The sequence below is a fragment of the Neolamprologus multifasciatus genome, chromosome 10, assembly GCF_963576455.1.
Source record: "Neolamprologus multifasciatus chromosome 10, fNeoMul1.2, whole genome shotgun sequence".
In the NCBI taxonomy this organism is placed as follows: Eukaryota; Metazoa; Chordata; class Actinopteri; order Cichliformes; family Cichlidae; genus Neolamprologus; species Neolamprologus multifasciatus.
The window spans coordinates 18,712,444-18,737,198 of NC_140448.1; the positions used below are offsets into that span (position 1 = coordinate 18,712,444).

At 39.3% G+C, this 24,755-nt stretch overlaps 2 protein-coding genes across 3 annotated transcripts; one reads left to right on the forward strand and one right to left on the reverse strand.

Moving 5' to 3' along the window:
* Positions 1-4,602: 4,602 nt before the first annotated feature.
* abhd11 (abhydrolase domain containing 11) lies at positions 4,603-12,569 on the forward strand. Its single transcript, XM_085174537.1, has 6 exons — positions 4,603-4,862; positions 6,300-6,444; positions 6,803-6,976; positions 7,190-7,360; positions 8,138-8,319; positions 10,194-12,569. Exons 1-6 carry the CDS (start codon positions 4,654-4,656, stop codon positions 10,327-10,329), a joined length of 1,017 nt encoding a protein of 338 aa, XP_085030663.1. The 5' UTR covers positions 4,603-4,653; the 3' UTR covers positions 10,330-12,569.
* Positions 12,204-22,318, reverse strand: bicdl2l (bicaudal-D-related protein 2-like). Of its 2 annotated transcripts, none has more exons than XM_085174526.1 (7): positions 22,197-22,318; positions 21,517-22,052; positions 20,803-20,922; positions 20,553-20,711; positions 19,441-19,523; positions 19,187-19,307; positions 12,204-16,365 (listed from the first exon to the last, which is right to left on the reverse strand). In XM_085174526.1, exons 2-7 carry the CDS (start codon positions 22,042-22,044, stop codon positions 16,012-16,014), a joined length of 1,365 nt encoding a protein of 454 aa, XP_085030652.1. In that variant the 5' UTR covers positions 22,045-22,052; positions 22,197-22,318; the 3' UTR covers positions 12,204-16,011. The 2 variants fall into 2 exon arrangements, with proteins under 2 accessions (XP_085030652.1, XP_085030651.1); XM_085174525.1 differs by having other exon boundaries at positions 21,517-22,092; positions 22,197-22,277.
* Between the last annotated feature and the right edge of the window lie 2,437 nt (positions 22,319-24,755).

The window sequence follows — 24,755 nt, forward strand, 5'->3', positions numbered from 1 at the left end:
TTCTTTATACTGGTCCATTAATCTTAAAGGATATGAGCTGGGTCAATAACTGGATTTTTCAGAAAAAAAAAGAAGAAGGAGAAAAGAGGAGAAAAAACATCTGCAACAATTCTGCTAATAAGTGGTAATCTTTTTTTTTGTTGTTGATAAAACAAGATAATAAATCAACATTCCAATTTCAATATCAAAATCCAGGCTTAAAAAAGAAAACATCTGACTGTGATTAAAACCAGTTTACCTTATATTTTCAGCTCTTATGAATTAATGCTTATTCTTATTGACTGCTTTACACAGACTACAATCCCTTGTGTCAGAGAATTGTTGTTTTTTTTCCAAAGATGTTTCACTAATTATCTGATAACAATCAATGTAAGAATGTCATTTATTGGGCAAGCATCTCATCAGAATTAGTGCATGCTAATCATGTGAAATCTCTTTCATTTGCTCTATATTAGGGCTTAAAGTTCAGCAATATTTGTGGTCTGGATGTTTGCCCCCTTCATCTATCTACATGGCACAGAACCCCATGTTGTCACTCAACATTCAACAATGCAGAACTGTTCTCAAACCACTCCTACCTCTGACACACACTTTGTAAGAACAGAGGTCTGCTGCGCTTCAATTTTGTTAGATCTAATCGCTAAATTGAATCTGACAGTTTTTCACTTTTTAGACCGTTTTAAATGCAATCTGTCTGATATAATGTGGCTTATGTGATTTATATATGGATTCTGTAAATAATTTAAGTAACACCCCATTCATAGTTTCTTTTTCTAATTTTGGTGAATGAAATCATGCTATTTTATTTGTATGTTAACTAGCACAAATTGGCAGGTGTTAGTGTCTGTGGAAAGCAGTCCACAGCTTCCACTTCTCATTCAGTCTTTTTTCACTCAGAGATATCATAGGGTGCTGTGCTGGCTGATGCCTTATAACCATCCTTGCATACACAAATGGTGACTTCAGGCATCACAAAACACTACATAGCCTATGATGCTAAATCCAGGCCTTTACACTTTTTTCTATTCAATCTATTTATCTATTTATCCATCTATTTCCATACGTAAAGAAAGCTTTAAAAACAAGTGGATTGAAAGTTGTTGCTTTTCACATGTAGGTTTGTTTCTTTTTTAAGATAATACCTAAACCTATTTTATATACTCTAAAGGTTTAATGTATACAAAAATGAGAAATAAGAAATAGAGAAGTATGACAGGGCAAAAAAACAGAAGAGAGAGAAGATGGAGTAATTCAATATTGTGACAACAAATATAAAGAGGATGTGCCATTGTTTTTTCCGTCAGCTAATATCACTGCTTACATAATTGAATGTCAGGTTCCCTTTATAGCAGAAACACATGAAACTGACAGGTAGTTAATTTCTTACAAACAGAACAATAATCATAAGGTCCAACTCAAACACACTCTAGGAAACACAGGCTCAGGTTATCGCTGATTTCTTTAACCTCTTATTAGATGGAATGTAAAGTTGCATGAAGCAGATAAAGTATAATCTGCATCTATAATTGTGTCCCAGAGATGAAGGCAAGATCTTGGCCCAAGTCCCCACCCTTATCAAATGTTCTAGTTGAGCTTTTGCTGTCTATTGAATGTTTTGCTGCTCAAATGAAGGAGACTTTGATCCTAGATGTTGACAGCAATGAGTGATTGTCCGGATGTTATATATTACCATTCCTTTCCTCTCCAAAGCCATCAAGATAGTTCCCTTATCTGGATTTTAACTTTTATGACTTTGGGAGTTAATAAACCTTTTATATTTGTCATGCATCCTGTGAATCATTGTAGTAAAAGACTAAAATAGCAACTTATTTCATGGCTTTTTGTTAGTGTTGATTTTTTGTAATCTCTTGTCTTGTTTTCATACCCTTCCACCTTGTATCTTATCTATGTCAAGTTTAAATGCATTTGTCTCTGCTTTGAGTCAATCGCTTCCTCTTTTATTTTTGTGCTCACTTGTCTTTTCATATTTCTTGTTTATAGTTTCTCCAGTTTCCCAATACAAACCTGTTCCCGATTCTTCGAAATAGCTCTTAGTATGTCCACCTATCCATTTTCTTACAGGCCAGATAGTTCACTGCACTGCCCTCTTATGATCTCATCTTGTATGTGCTGTCGTCCACCTTGCCTCAGTTTTTGTAAACCTGCACTTTATGTTCTTTGTTTGCTCGCAAGTCAGTTCGCCTTTTACTTTTTGGACTTTGAATTTCTTGGACTGCTTCAACAGCTTTTGAGTCAACTCCTATCTGTTTTGTGTCCTGCATTTGGGTTCCTGACAGATTTGTTTGGCATTAAGTGTAACATTAAGTTCCAAAAAATACATTATAGGTTGCTTCACATCAGCAACGTGTCACAGAAATTCTTAGCAGGTTTATTTCCCTGCGCTAAAGCCCCATCCTGCAATTTTAAACATTTTAAAGGTTGCTCTGTGACCTAGACAGCACACCTCACTGATGCGTTTGATGAAATTCAGCTTATGGAAACCAGCTAAAAAGTCTTCCAGGAGCTAAATGTTCAACTATTTCTATTTTATTACCTTTTTGTCAGTAAAACACTTGCCGAATGTAATATCACAATTTAAGCAGTAAGAGAACTATTGTTTCAACTAATAACTCTTTAGAACATTAGTTCTTTAGGTTTTCTGCTCCGGGATCGGAAAATAGAAAACATATTGTGCCATGTGGGAAGTGAAGTGACATGCTTGTCGAAGATTAAAATCATTCATTTGGTTATCAAAGTAGGGAAGTACTCTTACATTTACTTCCATCACAAGACTGAATGTTTCCATTTCATCGTTTCTGTGACAGCTGAAAAAGTAGAACAAAGAAATGTCACTAGTTATATAAACTTTATGTGTTTATGTGCAGGAACTATAAAGAAAGAAGTTGAGAATAAACGAAAATGCTTTAACTATTCATTTAGTAATTATTACCCTAAGTTTGGTTGTTTTCCATTTTTTCTGTGTGAAAACACAGTGTCATGACGATGGTGAAAAGATGCACGTCTGCCACTTCCCTTTTCTTCTCTCCCTCAGGGTGCACCACATGCTCTCCCAGGGCCTCGCTCTCACACCATCACTACGGCGACAGCTGGCGGCATGCTTTATCCCACAAGACACAGCTCCCATAGCAATCAATGTTTATAGATGCAGCCAGGCTCTAAGAGCTCTCGTGGTTTGTTTTTGTGTCCCTGAACATGATGTAGACGCATAAAGACAAAACCTAATTTCACTAATGAAAAACTAAACCAGATTGAAAAAGAAGGACACGACAAAGACAATATGACACAAATCAAAGACCCAAACCAAAGATCCAATAACTTTCAGAACTAAAAAATCCACAAACTGCTCTTTTGGCTCTGGCGAAAACATCCTTACAATCCATTGCATTGACTATCACAACAATATAAAGTCACACATGATGTTGGAGCAGTCTGCTAAGAGATATGTCCACAAACAAGAAAGTCACCTCTTTGATCTCTACAGATTTACTTGTCTTCAGTAAATGTTCCTCCTAAGACAACTCAACAATGACTTGTTGATTTGCACTCACCGATTGGATTTTAAGCAATTCTTCAATAAAATCATTAAGTTGGCGATGAGCCACTGTAGCCCAATGTATGAACTCTGGCGTCACCTAGTGGCTTAACGACGCATTGTGTGTATATGTGTGTCGATTGTTGCATTAGTGGTTTGCTTTTCTGTAATTTAATGCTTTTTCAATTTTATTTCTGGTCAACCTGTTGTGGTGAAGAGAGAGTTGAGTGTAAAAGCGAAGCTCTCAATTTACCAGTCGATCTACGTCCTTACCCTCTCCTATGGTCATGGGCTGTGGAGAGTGACTGAAAGAACGAGACTGCGGATACAAGTGGCAGAAATGGGCTTTCTCCGAAGGGTGGTGGCTGCTCCTCTACATCCAAAGGAGCCAGTTGAGGTGGTTCGGGCATCTGACAAGGATGCCCCCTGGCGCCTCGTGGGTGAGGTGTTCCGGCATGTCCCACCAGGAGGAGGCCCCGGGGCAGACCCAGGACACACTAGAGATGGCTGGGGAGAGGGAGGTGTGGGCTTCTTTGCTTAGGCTGCTGCCCCCGCGACCTGGCCTCAGACAAGCGGAAGAGGATGGATGGATGGATTTTTTTCCAGAAACTATCCAACGTACTGTTTTACAAAAAAAAATCTGGAAAAAAAAAAAAGTAAAGCCCATTATTCTTTTATTTAGATTATTTTATCGGATTCCTGAACGTGAAAAAATATTTTAGGACACTTTATTATTGTCTGACTTCTCAGAAGTCAGAAGTTCAGTGGGCTGAAATTTGTGTAAAAAAAAGTGAAATCGGTTTATTTGCCTGATAAATAACAATATAATTTTTGATTTTCAGATGGTTTAGTAAATTTGTTAAGCATTGTATATACATACAGTAACCTGTAGCTATATATGTACCTACTTTTCGACCTGGGTCGAAACAGACCCCCCGAAAATACTGTACATGGTAGAATGTGAAAATTAACTAAATAGCGCTTTTCATACTGATAGCCTGATAGTCTAATTTCAGGGGAAAGAACCGCTACGTCCTACGTCATTACGCACAGCACAGCCAGGCCCTCTCCCTGTAGTTTCAACCTCCGGCCGCTCGTGCATGCCCGCTCATCAGCTGTCACTGTGGCCGTGTGGAGACGCACATGCTGTTTTTCGACTACCTGGTAACGGAGCATATGCTGCCATGAGTGCTTTGTGTCGCCTGCTTCAGAGAGGACTGCTGAGCGGCCGGCCTCTGTGTCGTTTATTCCCCGGACAGCAGGATGTTAGCGGGGTGGCTCCCGCGGTCCGGTCAGCCAGCTCATCCAGGTATCCGTGCTAGCTTTCCCGGCTAACAGATGCCCTCTGCCTGTCACGTCTGTGACATGGTTCTGGGTAGATATGACAGCCCGGTGTTTCTGCTATAAAATAAAAACTGTTTAAAACAGTTATATAACCAAAGGAATCTCTGGCCATGTCATATAATTTTTTGTCTTTAAACGTTACTTTCACAGTTTTACGTAAATGACATTCAGATGTTAGCTGCATGGATAACGGGCAGCTCAACTATCATCACAACCACAAACAGGATTTTAGATCTGAGCTTTTATTATTTTATATTTTATATTGTCGGGATAAATAAAACAGTCTTTGCTGTTATCTAGTTCGATTATTATATGCTACATACCTTCTGAATTGCCAGCAGTTTAGCAATCATGCTAAGTCTGATTAAAATAAATGCTAACGTCGTTGTAATAAGCCCTTAATATTACCTTTGTTTTGTTACTTATTTACATACATACAAATGATTTTACCTTAATTACTTTAATATTATATGAATATTGAGAGGTACTAAGAGGTTTATTATTATTTAAGCAAGGTGTGCCCGGTAAACAGGTAACTGCCTGCAGATATGGTAAATTTCCATTTCAGATATATTTTCAATATAAAAATAAATAAAAACACATTGAAAACCTCAGCTTAATTAGCTTTAACTGTGTGATATTTTCCTAGCAAGCATGACAAATATTTGCTGTTTCCAGCTCGTCGACTTAAAATATTTAGTGCCTATCTTTGATTTATGTCGATGTGAATCGATTATCTCTGGACGATGACTTCCTGTTTAACGAAATAAATGTATTAAAGCTGTCGCCTGGCACTGAGCGGCTTTAAAGTGTGTCGTTTTCATGTTTTATAGACTGAATAAATGAATAATCAAGCAAACAACCACAGGATGAGTCAGTTATGGAATAACTCACAAACACCTTGTCTCATTGTCCAATTAAAACTTGAATGTATTATTTTTTCTCACAGTTTTCTGTCAGTGTTTTAATCTATTAACTCTTTGTACATGTTGTCATGTAATTAGTCATCTTCCCCTTATTAACATTGTAATGACAATAATTTAAAGTCACGGTGAAATAAATAAGAACACGTTTAACATTGATATCCTATGTTTGCATGTAAGAGTAAATGTATTAAATTTATTTGTACATGTGTGTGGTTGCCTGTGTTGTACCAGTAGGTGACAGGAAAATAATTCCCATCAAATAAATTATTTTAACAGGGCAGTTTGAATGGGATTTAATATTAGAGAAGAAAAATGCCCTGTAAGTGACTTTAAGCATTTCTACTCCCTAAAAGTTGAATAAGAGTTTTATTTGTTGGACTTATTGCAGTTCCTGTCTAAGTAGTAACACAAATCTTAGCACAGCTGGAACCATAGAGGGTCTTTCTAATAAACATGAATGTTTTTTTCTTTCCCAGCCTCCTCAGTCCTGTCAACTTGACCTACGACGTCTTCGATGGGAAGGGAGAGAGCACTCCCCTGGTGTTTCTGCACGGCCTCTTTGGCAGTAAATCTAACTTCCACTCAATAGCGAAGTCCTTGGTGCAGCGCACAGGCAGAAAGGTAATGCAGTGATGAAGACAACAGACCTGTCAGTTTTTACATCAAAAACATTCCCACTTATGTGTTCACTTTAAGCACCCTGTTAATAGTCTTCATACAAAAGCAGGTGTGGGAACGTACAGTTGACAGTGTGTTGTGTGTAATTTGATACAGCTTCCCAACAGTCTGTGCTGTTGCGAAACTGCCCTGACAGATAATCTCTCATGTGTTTCCTTGATGAAACTCGTGTTCACAACACATTCTTTGTTCGTGCTGGGCCCAAGACAGACACAGCTGACATAAGAGCCGATTCTGCGTGTCCGCTCTCTCGCCTCCTCTTCTCCAGTCCAAGTGTCCTAACTGTCCTTTGTCCAGTTAGGTGCTGACAGTAGATGCCCGTAACCATGGCAACAGCCCTCACAACCCCGTGCTGACCTACGAGGCGATGGCGAATGATTTGAACCACCTCCTCGCCCAGCTCCGTATCGACAAGTGCATCCTGATCGGCCACAGCATGGGTGGGAAAACGGCCATGACGACCGCTCTGACACAGGTCAGCAGTCACAAAATGTCACCATGAATTTATCATGATAGTACAATTCCCTCACTGGATGTCACCTGACCTTTTTCATTGTACATTCCTATGAACTATGAACTTAATAATCCTCCTGTCCTAGCAATTTCCATTTTCTTACTGGTTTTCCCACAGTGGCATTTTTTACTTCCATTGTCCTGCTTGTTTACCTCAGTCTGTCTGTCTCTGTAGCCTGCTTTAGTGGAGAGGCTGGTGGTCGTTGACATCAGTCCTGCTCAAAGCAGCACACGGTCCAACTTCCGGTATTACATCCAAGCAATGCAGGAGATGAAGATCTCCACAGACATCCCTCGTTCCACTGCAAGGCGGATGGCTGAGGATCAACTGCGCAGTTTAGTGAAGGTCAGGATCATCCATTACACTTCTATAATTTAATTTCTTATATTGTTGTTATTAAATGTTATTGCATTTCTATTATTATGTTAGTATTCAGAGATGTTTTTTCTAAGTCTGTGTTATTATTTTATTTCATTTACTAAATGTTTTTTTTGTTTTTCCCACCTAGACTAGTTGTAGGTAATTATCTTCATTGTGAGTGCTTTTTGATATGATACCACTTAGTATTTTAAATAAACAAACCAATAAAACCAACCTTTTCCCCAAAAACCATTGTTAGTTTGTCAGAAGTGTCATTTATCTGTTTTGTTAAGGGTTTTTGTATAGATAATAAATCTGTAAAAGCTGATCTGCTGGACCACTTGAGGTCAGCATTGTTCCATAACAATGCCACTTACCATTTTAGAGTCTTGGAGAGACACAATAATGGCATTGATTATGATGACATAAGACCAGTATACTGTGTTCTAGTCACAAAGGCAGGCCTAAGTCTTTGTTTGTGTTAATGTTGAGCAAGAAGGCTCCAGAAGGTTTTTAAGAGCTTTTCTTCTTAAGAAAAGTTCCCTGTCACATCTGAGAAGGATGTTAGTGAGGAATGTGAGTAAAGTAAGAGGAAAGCTGTTTTCCATAAAACTATAAACTAATAATTTACATCTGTAAAATGTTAATATATTTCAATAAATCTATGTAGATTCACTACATACCAGCCCCTTCGCAAAAAAAGGTGTTTATGCAGTTAACAGTTAAGCTCGTTATTCAATAAACTGCTGTTTCCTTCCGCAGGAACATTCAGTGCGTCAGTTCCTTCTCACTAACCTGGTGGAGCAGAACGGACACTACGCCTGGAGAGTCAACTTGGAGGCCATCTCAGCGCACCTTGATGACATCATGAGTTTCCCCAACTTTGACACCGGCTATGAGGGACCTACTCTGTTTTTGGGTGGAGCTAGCTCTGCTTATATCAGGTATAAAACACAGATTGTGAACTTTTTTTGAACAGGTAAAATATTTCCTCAAAAAGGTTCATATTAGAGATTTAAATTATAACATTTAAAGCTAAAGTATTTAGATTTTATATATTTATGAAAATAGGAAAATATTTTACAAAAAAAAAAATGCAAGTGGACACAAAATCATTCTGGGATGCTTGGACTGACCATTTAGTCAGTTTCTCTGATTACAAAAATGTAAACAATCCAATTAAAAATGATAGAGGTTACCTTGAGCTTATCGTAAATACCTAAACTTTAACAGTTTTGCACTGTGTGTAAAGGTAATGCGACATCTATTATATGCTGGATTAATCTCTCAATGATCACAACAAGAGTCCACAGACTCAATAACAGAATGTTTTTTCCTTTCTCCTGCTCTGTTGAGTGTTTCTGTTTATTATATCTCCTTTAGTCTTAAGCTGTACATGAGACATAAGAGACGTTGAACTTTCTGCAACAGCAAAGACGTTTGTAGAAATACAACTTCCAGAGAGAAGAGAGCTTTTATAATTTTTTATTGGTTTTTTTTATCCAGTTTAACTATTAATTCTAATGTTGTAAATGCAGTTTTTAATGTACAGGTGACCATTAAATTTTAATTTAAATAATTAAACTAATTCAGATATACTTCAAAGTAAGTGCCTGAGAGTGACTGCAGAGTGATGAGACTTAGTATTAAAAGGACTTTGGCTATACTAGCTAACATGCATAATCTGTAACCGGTAAGTGAATTTGAAAGCCACTGGCTGTGAGCACATGTGTGGCTCAAGAAAATACTAATGAACTCAGGTTTAAACAACTGGAATGCAAAATGTTGTCGTAATTATTCAGACAGAAGAAGGCACAGTAATGGATACAAGAGAAATAAAATAACACATGATTATACCTGAGAGGGTTTGCTTCAGGAAAGGCATCCAGAATGAAAAACAAATCTAAATTTGCGAGCAGCAGAAAGACTTTAGCTTAGAAGTAAGCACATCACACCAAAAAATATTCAAATATATTAAGACTGTCCTTTTATATACAGAGGAGAATGGCTAGACTGCTTTGAGCTGATAGTAAGGCAACAGTAACTCAAACAACCAGTTTTTACAACCAAGTTATGCAGAAGAACATCTCGTATTGTTTAACATGTCAAACTTTATAGCGATAGGCTGTAATTCACACAGGCTCACCAAAATTGGGCAACAGATGATTTGAAAAAACGTTGCCTGGTCTGACCTTGGATAGTAGGTCCAGAATTTGGCGTAACAACATGAAAGCATGGATCCATTCTGCCTGGTTGCCGGTGGTGTAATGGTGTGGGGGATTATTTCTTGTACATGTCACAGCCCACCAGAGTATTGTTGCTGTCCACGGTCATCCCTTTATAACCACAATGTATCCATGTTCTGATGTCTGCTTCCAGCAGGATAATGCATCATATCACAAAGCTCTGACACAGGTTTCTTGAACATGGCAGTGAGTTCACTGTACTATACTTAAAGTTTCAAGCACTTGTTGAGTCTATGCTATGATGAATTATAATATTTCTAAAACCAAAGAGAGGTCTGCCCTCTACGAGCAGGACTTAGAAATCTATTGTGACTGATATAAATTCTTATATATATTTATATATGTATTATATATGTAAATATACATGAAATAAAAGACTGTATAGTGTAAAATAAACATACCATTTAACAATATATAACCCCAAAACACGAACCCAAATACCAGTGATTAACAGGTTTCATTTATATTCCTTTAGCACTTTTTCAGTTGCATATTCATGACTTTTACCACCGCCTGTCTTCCTTATAACACCCTCCTCTTCCTCCTCCTCCTCCTGTTCACTCCTGATCCAGCTCCGACGATTACCCAGAAATCCAGAGGCTGTTCCCCAACGCAGATATCCAGTACATCCCAGATGCCAGCCACTGGATTCACGCAGACAAACCCTTAGATTTCATCAGCTCCATCATCTCCTTCCTTCAATCCTAGCTGCCTCCAGCGTACGCCTCTGAACTTTTTTTATGCTCGACACCGTGAGCGTCCGCCCGTCAAAAACTGAGGGTGCCGAATCAGCAGCTTCAGCAGGAGCAAGTGTAACTATTAACGATGCTTGTATTTGCCAACACTGGACCAAACTCACCCTTATACAACAGTCAGATCATACCTTTTAACAATATAGCACTTAGTGTAATGTACTGTAGGTGAACTTTTATTTTGTTTAGCCTCTCTGCCAGACAGGTAGTGTTATTAGATTGGCTGGTTTCTAGATGTGTGTTTGTTTTTTTGTTGATTTTTAGATAATAGAAACAAAAGAATCTCCAGTTTAACATAATGGGGCAGTTTTTGGAGGCGGTATACTAATCCAAAGAAATTCTCATTTGCACAGTGCTTCGTTTGTTTCCAGTGGCTTTAGGCCGAGGACAATCTGGGACCGCTGAAGTGTAGAAAGTCGTGACAGCACTGCAATGAAACAAATACTGTAAATCTTAGAAGTGATGAATGTGTTAAGCAAAAAAGGTATCAGGAAGTTCGAGCTTGGCGCAGAGGACGTGGTACAGGATTTATGTGGTCAGTTGGTTTGTCATAGGAATTTATTTTACTGTTGATAATAGTGATATATTCAGCTTTTGGTGCAGAACGCGTCTCTTCGTTTGTGTATCTGCTGTGTGTCGGACACGAGGATTTACAGGTCAGTTGCATTTTGCAAAACTCAAGGTCACGGAGAGCGATGGTTGTGTTTTTTAGGCCAACTCATGCATCTATGAAAGGTGAGCAGAAACTACACATACAGTATTATCGCACTGTTTCCTGAGTGTCTCAGGTTATAACTGGATATACTACTTATTACACACTTATGCTATTGTTTTGTCTGTCTGGGGATAAGCATCGGTAACGTCGTCGTGTCTTTGTATGTGGTCAGTCCAAATAGTGTTTTGATGAAACAATGTTTTCCCAGTCTGTATCTCATTTATCTCTACAAATAAGGCGCGTATGGGTATCTCACAAATATATGCTGCAACGAGGTACAACTGTACCTTGTTATGTGATCGTAATAGTAGTGAAACTGCCATTGTGTGAATAAGCAGGGTGTTGTTAATTTGTATACGTGCCTCTTTTATCCAGAGCTCCTTTTACATTTCTGTAAAACTTTATTAAGAAAAAACAACTTTTATTCTTCAATAATAATCTAGTAGAGTTTAGATTGGCAGCTGGGTTGCCAGTTCTGTGTGAATTTTCTCACAAGGAAAAGTTCAAGCACTTAGATGTTTACCAGAGTCAATGTTTTATGTTCTTTTATTGTCATTACGGGCGTCTAAAAAGGTTTAAATGGTCAGAATTAAGTTGAGTGAAACTCTTCTTAAGTAGTTAGTTGTTTTTTTTGTGAAGCTCCAGCTAGTAGAGACTCACCCTTTCTTCCTCTTTTAACCCACAAGACAGATTTTGTCTTGTTGCACAATATTAATAGTTGGTTAGCACTTCCACTTAAATGCAGATCTTGCTAAAGCTTCTGGACTGTTGCAGTGGGATGAGTGGATGACAAAGCAGAGCTCTCCATCAGCAACAGTATAAAAAATATTGTCAAGTTGTTCAGTAACATTACAAGTTGTTTGAAGACTGTAACCATCTGTTCAGGATTGTATAGAGTTTCACTTTGAGCATGCCTTCTCTGTGCTATATACATCCCTGTTTGTTGAATATGTTGCCATTATGATGGCATTCATTCTACATAATGACATATATGTATATAAATTTTAAATGTGTGGAAGATGCATATATATGTGGAATATATATTGTTGAAAATATATTATACAATAAAATGACCAGAAAAAAAAGTTGGTCATTTTTCTTTCTTTTTCATATTGCAAAAAGCAAACATGCTGACAGTGAACAGAAGTATAGACTGTAAATGATGGATGTCGCTCAAAGGTTTGTGTCGAGCCTCAAAGCTGAGCCAGTTCACTGTTGCTGTCTTGGCGTTTTGCAACTTGAAAATAACTTCACTGAGAAATCAAGGGGCAGTACATGTTCATACAGCGCTGTGAAACAGTATTTGTCCACTTCCCAATTCTTGTCACACTTACCATATTTTCCATACCATAAGGCGCGGAGTAATCCGGGTCCAAAACTCCGTCCGCTTCAGGTCCCAAAGTTAAACGAACACTGCGGCATCACTGAGAGTTAAAAACTGTCTAAATTCCTTCATTTTTAATATTTTTAATAAGCATTTTTAATAAAATGTTTAATAATGTTGCTGCTTTACTAGATGTAAGAATTAAGTTTAACATCCAGGCATCCATGAAAATAGAATTTATTAAATTTAACAGAGTTAGAAGTTAGCGGGCAGTTAGCTCACTAGTTTCCACCTAAACATGACAGCATGTCCTGAGTGAGAGATTTCTGAAAAAATTAAAAAGTACAGCTCTGCTACCACTTCCAACATAAAGACAGAACACTAAAAAGCAGTGACGTTTGTAGGGTTACTGAAGTTGGGCTAGCTGGTATAGAATGATGTGCTACGTGAACGCTAGTGACACAACTATGTTAGCATAACACTAGCACAGTGAAGCTGAAGGATGAACGCTAAGTTTTTTTCACTCGATAAAGGTTAATGTGAGGGTTTCCAATGGTTAGGGACAAATGCAATCGCATGGCATGATGCTGTAAACGGACAAAACTTTAGTCAGGAGAACAACAGAGATAATCCATCCACAATATGAGTCATTAATATACTACAACAACATGGGAATAGAGCAGCTGCAAGAGAATTCAACATTAATGAATCAATGGTACAGAAGTGGGGGAAGCAAGAAAAATGAGTAAAGTTTTACTTATCTGACTGTTTTGTTTTGCTTAATGTGCCTTATGTATGAAAACAAACCCGTTCATCGACAGTGCGCCTTATAATGTGGTACACTGTATGGTCCGAAAAATAGGGTACGTGTTACAGATCATTAAAAAAATTTAATTTTAGAAAAGATCATCTGAGTAGATGCAAAATGCAGTTTTTTAAAAGATGATCTCACTGACTAAGGAAAACGGTTAAACCTAACTACCAAACCTTCCTGGTCCTGTGTAAGAAAGTAATTGCCCCCAAAACCTACTAACTGATAGGTTCACCCTTGGCACCAAGAAATGCAATCAGAGTGTTTGCTGTAACCACTTGATTGCATTTCTTTTGTTTTGGCCTAATCTTATTTGCAGAATTGTTTTCATTCAGCCAAATCGGAAGGTTTTCGATTATGGAAGTTTAAGGTGATGCCAAAACATCTCAATCTGATTCACGTCCAGACTTGAATCAATTCAAAACTTTCATTTTGCAGGTTTTTGGGGGTTTTTTGAGCCATTGAAAGGTGGACTTGCTGATGTGTTTTGCATCGTCGTACTGCTGCATAACCAAGTTGAGCTTCAGGGCACGTCCTGATGTTCAGACATTCTCATTTAGGACTTTCTGGTAGAGAGCAGAATTCATGGTTCCATCAATTACAGCAAATTGTTGTGGTCCTAAGGCAGCAATACCACACTATCACCATCACGTCTGATTGTTGGTGTGGTCTGGTTTTATGTCATATGTAACGGAACTCAGACCTTCCACAAAGTTCAGCTTTTGTCTCACCAGTCCACTGAATATTTTCCAAAAACGTTAAGATGCTTCTTGGAAAATGTGAGATAAGCCTTTGCGTTCTTTTTGGTCATGGATGCACTTTTTACCCGTACTCTTTCCTAATGCTGACTCATCTTGATGCATTCTCAATCATCCAGGTAAGTAAAACCCCAAAAACCTTCCAGATGAACCTTCATCTACGTCCAGATGAACAGAATCAACTTTTTGGGGGTTAATGCTGACTCGTGAATGCTGACCTCAACTGAGGCATGTGAGTCCTGCAGTTCTTTACATGTTCTGGATTGTTTTGTGACCTTTAAGTGATTTTTTGACTCACCAGGTCTGACAGTAAACAGGCCCGGGTGTGGCTAGTAAACCTGAACTCAGCTTTCCAAAAAATATGGTTAAGCACAGTTAATTCATAACTTTACAAGGAAGGCAATTACTTAAACCTACATCACAGATTGTGTAGGTTTTTCCTTAAAGGTACGGTGTGTAAAATCTGACCATTAAATGTCAGTAGCTTGCACAGTTTTGTTTTCTTACCTCTCCCAGTTCAAGCACAAAATCCTGACTCCAGTGGCCGTTTTGTAGGACAAACAACTCTTGAGTGTCGTTCGTCTGTAGTGAGTGTAGGCTGTCAGTATGCTGTTTACCTCGGTTTGTCCACATCTACTTACTCTGTAAGAGGCTGTAAAAGTTCATAAAAGGAGTCTAGTATGAGTCAGAGAAGCTCGCTGTCCGATGACAATGATAAAAAGGTAAAATGTTAAGGAAATGCTACGCGGTAATCGCTGCTTATTTTTTTAACACTCACGTGTTAGAGCCTTGACTTCAGCTCAGGAGCTGAGGCTTGCGGTAAGGAGGAGGAAGAGGATAACATTTTATTAAGATGTTTTTATTTCTTTGGTAAAAGGTTCCTCTTCTCAGAAATATAAAGATAAAGAATAGATATTAAGTTTTATATCTTGAAGGTGCAGGCATGAATTAAAATTTGCATCCGCAAATGGCTACGAGTTCTTGTTTCCTCTGCTTTTGGCATACTGCATATATGACACATATATTAGGCAGGATGACAATGTCCATTCAGATACTGGATTCAACATGGCAGCTTCCACAAACAGGCGCCTGTTTCTGTGCATTTCTAATGGATTAATTCTAAGTTTAGGAGACCATAATTTACCAAATCAGCATCATGTTGCCTTGGTAAGACTTAAAAGTAATGACAGAGCACCCCATCCCCCACCACCCCTGCCAAAAAAATATCAGGAAATATTAAAGGTAGCTGAGATTTAATTGTCCCTCAGATTTTTACAGTCACAGCCTTTTGATTCAAAATCTAGAGGAGTGGACCCTTGCTGTTCAAAACACTAATTCACTTTTCAGGCCTTGAAGCAAAACCCACATATAAAGTTGATTATTTAAAGGGACTTAAAATAAACTGAAGCTGGACACCAAGAGTGCTTTTTATACAGCATAAGAACTGAATAGGATTTTAATTAATTTACAACAACAGCATTTGTAAAACCGAATAAGATTAACAGTATTTAATAAGTACATGTCTTCATATTATGTTTCGTACATAAATTGCACTAGATTCAAGATCCAAAATATGTTTCCCAAGAATATTGAAACATCTCCTCCAGGTATGTTGAGATATTTAAAAAAATACATGATGGTTCTTGCACAGAAAAAGTTCAGTGACTTTATAAAAACTCCTTAAACAGAATTTGCAATATGCAATATTATTGTTCTTTGCAGAAGTGTAACAGACATGTCCCTTTATTCAATCCAGCTCTCTGGAGCGTTTTCGCATCACACTTGTTTCAGCTGTTTATGGCTGCCTTCCTGACAAGCTGTCACATCATCCTGTCCAAACAACTAAGACTGTAAGTAAGAGCAGAGAAGGAGATTAATGTGAAAACAGTCTTTTAGTTTCAAACGGCACAGTGAGGCTCAAACGACAACGAGAAGCAGCGTGTTTTTCACTGTGGAGGAACTCTAAAGAGCTACACGTCAGAGTTTTGCAGCAGAACGAGTGTTTGAAGTCATTCGAAGTCATCACTACTTCAGTCGAGCGATACGACCTGAAAGCCATCGTCTTCTTCCCTTCCTCTCGCTAAATCCTGGTCTCCTTGACGACTGCTCTTGCCCATCCTGAGCTTGTCCCTCCAGTTGCTACTTCTGCCAATGGTAGGGGGCGTTTTGGGAGCCGGAGCAGCAGATGCTGCAGACTTTTGGTGGGGTTTTTGGTTTGAGCTGTTTGCGGGGGTGGCGGCTCCAGCCACAGGGAAGGTGGTCGGCCGCTGCATGGGTGCTCTGTTCGTCCTCCTCAGGAGGCCCATGCGAGAGGGCTTCTTCTGGTTCTGCTCTGCCTGCTGCTGACTCTTCACCTGCTGTTGGAGGATCAGCTGAAAGTCCTCCTGAGGTAAGTCAAGGAAAAAACAATGTCAGCACATCTTTACAGCACATCCATCCATTTTCTTCTGCGTACTTGTATAATCATGGAGAGACTGGAGCCTATCCCAGCTGTTATAACAGTGGCAGGTAAAGTAGACACTGGACAAGTCGCCAGTGTGACACAGTGCTAACACATAGAGGCAGTTCACTCTGACATTCACAGCTGTGGTCATATTAGAATCATTCAAGCACATCTACAGACTGGTCTCTAAGCAAAGGTAGGAAAAAAGTGAGAAAATATGCTGATTGGCCCAGTTTTATAACATTAGAGTGTGACATCTGTGTCACACATGCCTTTTCTGCAGCTGCTTTCAGAGCGATGCATGTAGGCTGTACCGAAATGTATTAAGGGAAGGCCGTAGAGACAGATTCAGGGCTTTTCATGTTTTTATATCACAATTACCCCACTAATAAGTGCTCACACATAATGCATGCGTACTGGGAATCTGTCTAATAAAGCAAAAAACATAACTACATTAAATTTGGCCTTTATCCACCCCTGGATCACCCACAGAGTTGCTGTTACTGCTTTTTAGATTCCTCCAAGGAAGTCCTGTTCTGAGCAACCATCACTAAAGCTGATGGTTGCTCCTTGACCTTACCTTATCTGTAATGACTATTAGACCAATCTGAATATTGTATTAGCGTTGAGTCCAAAGACGACCAAACCAAAGACGGCATATCTGGTCAGGAACTCAATAACAATTGAATTTGTCCTGCAGGTACAAACTATCTACTTGGAGTTTAATGGAAATTTGATGATGCCCCTAATAGTCATCATGATGAGTTTTTACATCTCCACACACACATCATATATATCGACCGCCCTCACTAACTTCTGATGCAAACCCAGTCATTTTGTTGCATAAGCTGGCCTGAACTATGACAGAAACACCTCAGAGCTTCAAGGTCGACTCCAAGTAGGATTTCAGGTGTAACAAGTTAAGTCACGAGTCACTTGAGGAACAACATTCAGCAGAAATGTCTTCTACTGTGATGCGTAAGTTCAATAAGACAGGTCTATAATCACTTGTTTGCCTGCTTTCCTGGGTTTTTGGCTACAAGTCTACGCTTTACAATATTTCCTCTTTCCCACACTGTAAAACTCAATGCTGACATCATCGCTCTAGTCCAATCATTTATCTTTTATGTTTTATCTTTTATCTTTTATCTTTTATCTTTTGTCTTTTATCTTTTATCTTTCTCCGAGCTGCTCGTGTCATTCTATCATTCAAACTTTATTTCATTTTTTTTAAAACACAGATACCACTATACTCTGTTATGAGGGGTCATCAAAGTCTAATCACCAAACATCATGTTGAGTTCTTCCCAATAATCTCTCCTTAAACAGTGAATGTGCAAAATTTGTGTGTAAAAATATTTTTTGGACACTTCTCTTAAAGCAGCCATTCACACCGGCAGTTTTGTGGCATTTATTTCTTTTTGTCATAAACTTAAATTTTCCAATTGTTTTTCCGACAGGGATGAAACACATCTGACCAATCAGACCATTGGATTTGCCTACAAGTGCACCTCAGAACGCGCACCAATAAGGAATATAGATTATATAGAATATTTTACCTCAGACACACAGCTAGACAGCTCCAAGCAAATGAGCTCCCTGAAATTATTTGATCCCAACTCTGCCAACAAAGCTCAAACTGCCACACTGACATACTGAAATATGTACGAAAGCAGCCGCGATCCAGTTTCAGCACCACAGCTCTTCCTTTTCTTGTTTAGAAACATCAAGACCAGCTCTACATTGCCTGATGTTGACCTCTGTTTTTTCAAGGTGCATCTTTTAAGGACGAATTTTTCACAAAATTGCAACGTGTTCGGTGTGCGTGTTGTTGTTTTGGATGACAGTATTTTTATTCCAGCGTTGATTCCACGTTCATCTTTATCTTGTAAAAAGGTTGTAACATTAAAAACATTTACTGTATGGTCCTTAGGATTAACCCAAAATAAACAGTGGAGTCCCACTGTGTGACTTAGCAGACTGCATAAATACATATAGATAAAAGGATCACTAAAACTACACAAATAAAAGCAAACAATTAAGAAATTCTAGGAAAATGGCGCTAATGAAGGTCTAAACACAAAGAAATCTAAGATATAATAAATGGGTAGGCTTTTGATATTTTACAAAAAGCCAGAAACACACATAAATGAGATTCACATCCTATCCTGAGATGCATCCGAGATGAACACTGACAGTGACAGTAAGGTTTTGATGTTTTGTATCAATTACTCACAGATGTGCGATGCATTAAAACCACACGTTTTCTTCTAAACTATGCAAACATAAGTCTTCCATCTTTCATGCAGTTTAAGTGAAATGACTTGAGGTTTCAGGTACACCCGAAACAGATGCTGCTGCTCTCAACATTAAAGAGCATGCCGTGTAGTTTCAGTTTAACGCTGCAGCAGTCAGGTGCTCGGAAGATGAAGATGTGGGCCATAAGCCAAAGTGCTAGAACAGCCGCTGGCATTAACCCCTGCACGTGATGACGTGCTCAATTCTTTACAAGAGAGTTTTAATTGCAGTCTGGTGTGTGTTTTATTGGCTGAACATGGAACCAGGTTGCAAAAGTATGTGTGCGTGCGTGTGTCCTACTTTCCCCCACTCCTTTGAGTGTCTTATGTTTACACCTTCCCACCAGCTCTCTTTTCCTCAGTAAAGCCCAGTGTGCTCAGATTATAGATCTCGGTTGAGTGTTTGCCCAGAGAAGCACACCCTTGTGTTGTCTCTGTTAAACATTAAACTCATCTCAGGTTTACCTTCCAGGCCTCGAGCTCCAGCGACAGTTCCAGACGTTTCTGTGCAGCTTCCAGCAGGTGGTTGTTCAGCGTCATCATCTCCGTCTTACTCCGCAGCAGCTCGGCCTCCATCGCCTTTTTCCTGCACAGAGGAACAGAAAGAATGACACACTGCACAAAAATAGATGCAGTACAGTCAGCTTCCCTCTTTTTTTCCCCCTCTTACATTTTGATTATTTTGCTCTTTAGAGGAGTGTGACTGTGTATGTGCTCACTTTTCTATGGCCTCATCTCTGTCCCGCAGCGCCTGCTGGAGAATTGCACTGTCTTCTGCCACCTTTCCTCCAGGTTTGGACTCCTGGATGGACAAACAGGCAAACATGGCAGCGTTATCTTTCTTTCCATTACCTAACATTTTCCACATTTAATCTCACTAACTTTAGTCTCTCTTATCAGCTGAAATCTGGCCTCTACCTTAGTTCCACACCTTGAAAGTTTCTGTAAACATCTCACAAAGCAAACTCCGGAAAGACTTGCTGATGGTGTTACTTGTAAACTTGTTCGACTGCATACCTGAGCTTAGCACATGAGTGGAGGAATTAATGATGTTTTTTTCTGAGGCAAACAATGACGATGTTTCATCAGGAGGAGACAAAGATGCCCTCAGCGTGAGCGTTAGTATCTGTGTACAAGCCTCGGGGCTAATGCTTAGAGGATTTTTGTGGTGTTAGTCAAAGACAAATTACTCGTGTTAGGATGGGGTTTTTTTTATTTACTGTGGCCCATTTTCTTAAGTGTAATACACAATTTTGTTTCCCAAACAATGAAAAAATATGTATTGATTTCTACAAATGATGTAACAAAGATTCATGGCCTTTACTCTATAATTTCCTGCTTACTGACTCCCCAAAAGGCCCATTGTTAGCCAAAAACTAACAAAAGCACTACAAAAATGTATTAATGCTTCTTTTGAAGTCACGTTAATACCAGGAGTGCCCAGTGGTCTAAAGACTATATAATCACTAATGTTTAAGGTTATACAATGGGGCAAATAAATATTTGATATCTTGCTGAATTTTTTAGTTTGCTCACGTACAAAGAAATGAGCAATCACTAATTTTTATAGTAATTTCATTTTAATGGTGAGAGACAGAGAAGCATCCCAAAAAACACATTACATAAACGTTATAAATTGATTTGACTAACGAATTCAGCGAGGGATCAAATAATAATTTTGCTCACTGAAACTAAAATTTCCATTTCAATCATTTGTCACCTTTGATCTTCTGCTGGCATAAAAACACTCGTCTGAGTAACGTGTCCAAAAACCAGCTCAAACAAAGACGTCAGAGAAGTAGAAGTGCTGACGAGCTTTATTTACTCTGACCTGTTTGGTGTGGCTGATTGCCAGTTTGCGGGCCACGTTCTGCAGCTGGCCCAGAGCGGCGTCCAGGCGGTTTTCCCCATCGGACGGCTCGATCTGGCTGGACTCTGGCTCTGTCAGCGGGTGCAGCAGCCTCAGAATAGACAAAACTTCCTCTGTGACCTGGAATAAAAATCAACGGAAAGGAATTTTTTTTTAAACCTCCAGAGCTCTGCGGATGTATACCATGGTACTGTGTTGTGGTAAACTGTACCCGATCTTTGTGTTGACTCCAGCCCTCTCCTTCTCTGCTTTCCTGCAGTTTGTCCACCTGGGCCTTCAGCTTGATACTTCGTCTGCGGGACAGCTCCACTTCTCGCCGTACTTCTTTAAGCTACAAACACCATAATTTAATATCCCATCAGAAGGTTTTTTTGTTTCTTTTGCTGTGAAAGTAAATCAAAGCCCGCACCCAAAAACTCCTACTTCATGACATTTTTTACACAATCTGAACAGAAACTGCTAATCTACAATCTCGAGTGAAACAACAGATAAAAAATCCAGTCATACTAGTTGAGAGGTCATCCAACACTAAACTGTTTGATAACGTTCACGTCTTCACACATGAATGTAATCCTGGAAGTGTGCGTACACACAGATATCAGAGATATAGGACTAATAAACGCTGTTAACATGTGTCCAAAATCATTCATTGTTACTGGAAACTGAGGTTTACTGCACTCTGACAGCAGAGCACCAAACGTGTTTTTATTCTACTTCATTATGTTTGCATGGCAGGACTCTGTGCCCTTTGTGTGTTTGTACCCTTTGATACACTGCTAAGCAACAGTTCAATCAGCCTCCTCCCTGTTTTACAGGTTTCATGTTTGACAATCCTCTTCAAACAGATCTCAGTTCAAGCGCTGGTGCTTTAAAATATTTGTGTTTTTTACACACGTGAATATTAAAAAGACTATCTTGGCGTTACCGTGTCTGAGTAGTGTCCCAGTGTTCTGCGTCTGCTGAGCGGCTTGCCACTGTTTAGCAGGTCTGGTAGGGTCCCATCTAGGTAGTCTTTCTGGAAAGAGTTTGTATTTTCATTGGATCCTGACCCTTCAGAGTCCCTTGCTTCCTCTGAGGCCACCTCACCCATGCTGTCTTTCTCGTCAGACTGTGAGGTGCTTTCGTCATCACCCAGCTCATCTTCGCTGATATCGTTCAAATTCAATTCGTTAATGAGGCATGTGTTTTTACCAGCCAGCAGACTGGCAGTGTTTCCTTTAGAGTAATCTTTCTGTGTCTCGTCTACAGACTCTTCTGGATCGTCTGTCTTTGTTGTGGCATTTGGTTCAGGTTCTCTTGGCAAAACCGTTGCTCGGTAATAAGTATATTTGTTCCTGAGCGGGCCCAGCTGTCTGCCCTCCAACCTGGTCAGAGAGGAGTAGAGTTGCTCGCTGGTGGTGACTCGAGGTCTCAGCTTCTCATTGAGGACTGAAAAAGGCTGACTGAAATCCATGGCCGGCTCTGTAGAAGTCACAGGCAGAAGTGGGCTCAGTTAAACCATCTGCAGACAGCGCCAGGTAAAAACAAACTCAGGAAAGCAAGAGGAAGTCCATAAAACAAGGTGGAGTGAGGATGACAAATAGAATGTCATTAAACTTGTTTTACCTGAACTGTGTGCGTCTTCACTGGGGCATGATATGACACGATGTGATGTCAACGGAGGCTGTGGCTGCAAGTGGCCCGTCTGAGCTTTCTTCCTCCTTTTTCTGCCGCTACAAAAACATGACGTGCAAACATACCACAGCAGCAGGGAGACAAATGGGAGGAGGGCTTCTGATACAATCTAGTTATTCAAACCTGACGCATGAAACTTTCTTTAAACTCTTCCTTTATCAAGAAAGTCACACATACATAGAACATAGCTACTAGGAGTAGGCCAGTAAACAGAGATGAAAATAAATTACACAACAGCATCAGCGGAAGTGAATGTTTGCTTGTGAAAAATCACACTTCTGATAAGTCCCTGATTTATTTTTGGTACTGAAAGACTTTGGGGAAAACACCAGTTAGAGTCATTCCTGATATCTGAGGTAAAACGGTTTCTGTGACAAACCTCCCACATGCCTGTGCAAAGATGAATCAGTAAGTGACTGAAGGAAAAAAATGATCATCGTCAGTTATGTGCATTTAAAAAAGCTGTTTCCATTACAGTTCACATGGTTCTGCGATTCACCAAGATGCAGCAAGGAAGTGGTTCTTGATTGTGTTTTTCCCACTAAGCCAAGGCTGTTTTGAGCAAGAAGTAGGTCGCCTCTAAATTAAATATTCAGCCAGATAGGCCCACTTTTTAAAAAAATAAATTCTCTTAAATATGGAATCAGACATCTCTATTTCACTGTTTTTAAATGAGGTGCTTCTGCTTTTTTACCCGTCAGTGCCACAATTAATCTTGTAATTTGCCTTAATTACCTTTTTCTTTTTTTGCAGTATACAACTACCTTATTGTGGCTAATCAAAGTCAGTAGAATGACAGACTGAGGCACATACCTATCTGAACAAATGTTAGAAATTGTTTAACTTTATTTATGCCTCAGAGTTTTAATCAGATATATGTGACACAGAAAGTTTTCACAGGACTGCATTCAGTCATGCTAGAAACTAAATACACCCTATTATCTACAATCCTGTAGAACCACATCTAACGATGTGGAGGAATTTTGGCTCACTTTTTTACTAATGTTGTTTCAATTCATTGAGGTTTGTGGGCATTTCGTTATGCACAGCATTTCAATCATGTGCTTCCAACACTTCCTCCTTTCTTTTTCAGTCATTCTGGTGTAGATTTGTTACCGTGTTTGGGATCAATGTCCTGTTGCATGACCATACAACCTAGCTTTAGCTGTTGGATGGACGGCCTCACATTTGAATCTTTGGTATATAGAGGACTAGCCCGTGGCTGCAAAACAAGCCCAAACCATCACCCCTCCTCCACTGTGCTTGACAGCTTTTACTAGATGTTTCTACTAATGTGCTGTGTTTGTCCATTACGTTACATATCTCCAGTTTCACCTTGTCTGTTCAAAGGACATTTTTCCTTTTGTTCATATGCAACAATGCAAACCTAAGCTGTGTTCCCATCTTCTATTTGGTTGGAAACCCTTCCAAACAGGCCAGTATTTTTCTTATTGTACTGTCTTGGACTTAACATTTAACATGCTGAGGCCTGTAGAGTCTGAGATGAGAGCACTTTGTTTTTGCGTATCATCTCGGAGTATTGCATTGTCTGACCTTGTGGTCAATTTGCTAGGAATTCTATTCCTAAGAAGATTGTAGCATTAAGCTAACACACACCTACTTAGTTAATCGAGTAAATTTGATAAGCAGCACCTGGCTGCTACTTATCCACTTGCTTCCCGTAGAAGCTGTAAGGCCATCTGCATATAGTCCTGTCTATGAGCCTGTTGCAGGTAGCGATTGGTTATCGTAGCTTAGCATTTTTGATTTCCAGATCAAAAGCACCTCAGCACATTTAAAGCTTTCTAATTAACTCTTTATGTGGCTTAATTCTCACAAACAGAAACAAAAAGAGTAAAGAATTAAGAACAGCTTATTATTATTCAATAATAATAATAATACATTTTAATTATAAAGTTGCCTTTCAAGACACAAGATAAAATGAACAAACAGTGGGTTCACAGTGAATATGCACATTTGAACAGATGGGTTTTGAGTTGAGATTTAAACTGGGGGTAAAGAGTTCCACAGCCTGGGAGCAGAGCAGCTAAAAGCTCTGCTTCCCATCGTGCTGAGGCGGAAAGAGGGCACAGCGAGCTGGATAGAAGAAGAAGATTGAAGTGAGTGGGCAGAAGAGATAGTGCTTAACAGGTCAGAAAGGTAAGGAGGTGCAAGGTTATGAATGGCCTTGAAGGTGAGCAGAAGAAGTTTGTATATTATCCAGAATTTTACTGGGAGCCTCTGAAGTTCCTGAAGAAAAGGGGTGATGTGCTGGTAGGAGGGGGTTATGGTGATAACGCGAGCAGCAGAGTCCTGAACCAGTTGAAGCTTATGGAGGGATTTATGGGAGAGACCATGCAAAAGAGAATTGCAGTAGTCAATAAGGGAGGTAACGAGACTGTGGACAAGAATGAACGTAGACTGGGTGGAAAGAGAAGGATGTAATCTGTTTATGTTGGGTAGATGGAAATAGGCAGAACGGGTGAGATT

Coding starts and splice junctions, on each gene's coding strand:
- abhd11 (XM_085174537.1), top strand. CDS start 4,654: ATGCCCGCTCATCAGCTGTCACTGTGGCCGTGTGGAGACGCACATGCT. Junction 4,863..6,299: donor CGGTCAGCCAGCTCATCCAG/GTATCCGTGCTA, acceptor TTTCTTTCCCAG/CCTCCTCAGTCCTGTCAACT. Junction 6,977..7,189: donor TGACGACCGCTCTGACACAG/GTCAGCAGTCAC, acceptor CTGTCTCTGTAG/CCTGCTTTAGTGGAGAGGCT.
- bicdl2l (XM_085174526.1), bottom strand. CDS start 22,044: ATGGATTTCAGTCAGCCTTTTTCAGTCCTCAATGAGAAGCTGAGACCT. Junction 20,923..21,516: donor TGGGACACTACTCAGACACG/GTAACGCCAAGA, acceptor TGGTGTTTGTAG/CTTAAAGAAGTACGGCGAGA. Junction 16,366..19,186: donor TGGAGCTCGAGGCCTGGAAG/GTAAACCTGAGA, acceptor GACTTACCTCAG/GAGGACTTTCAGCTGATCCT.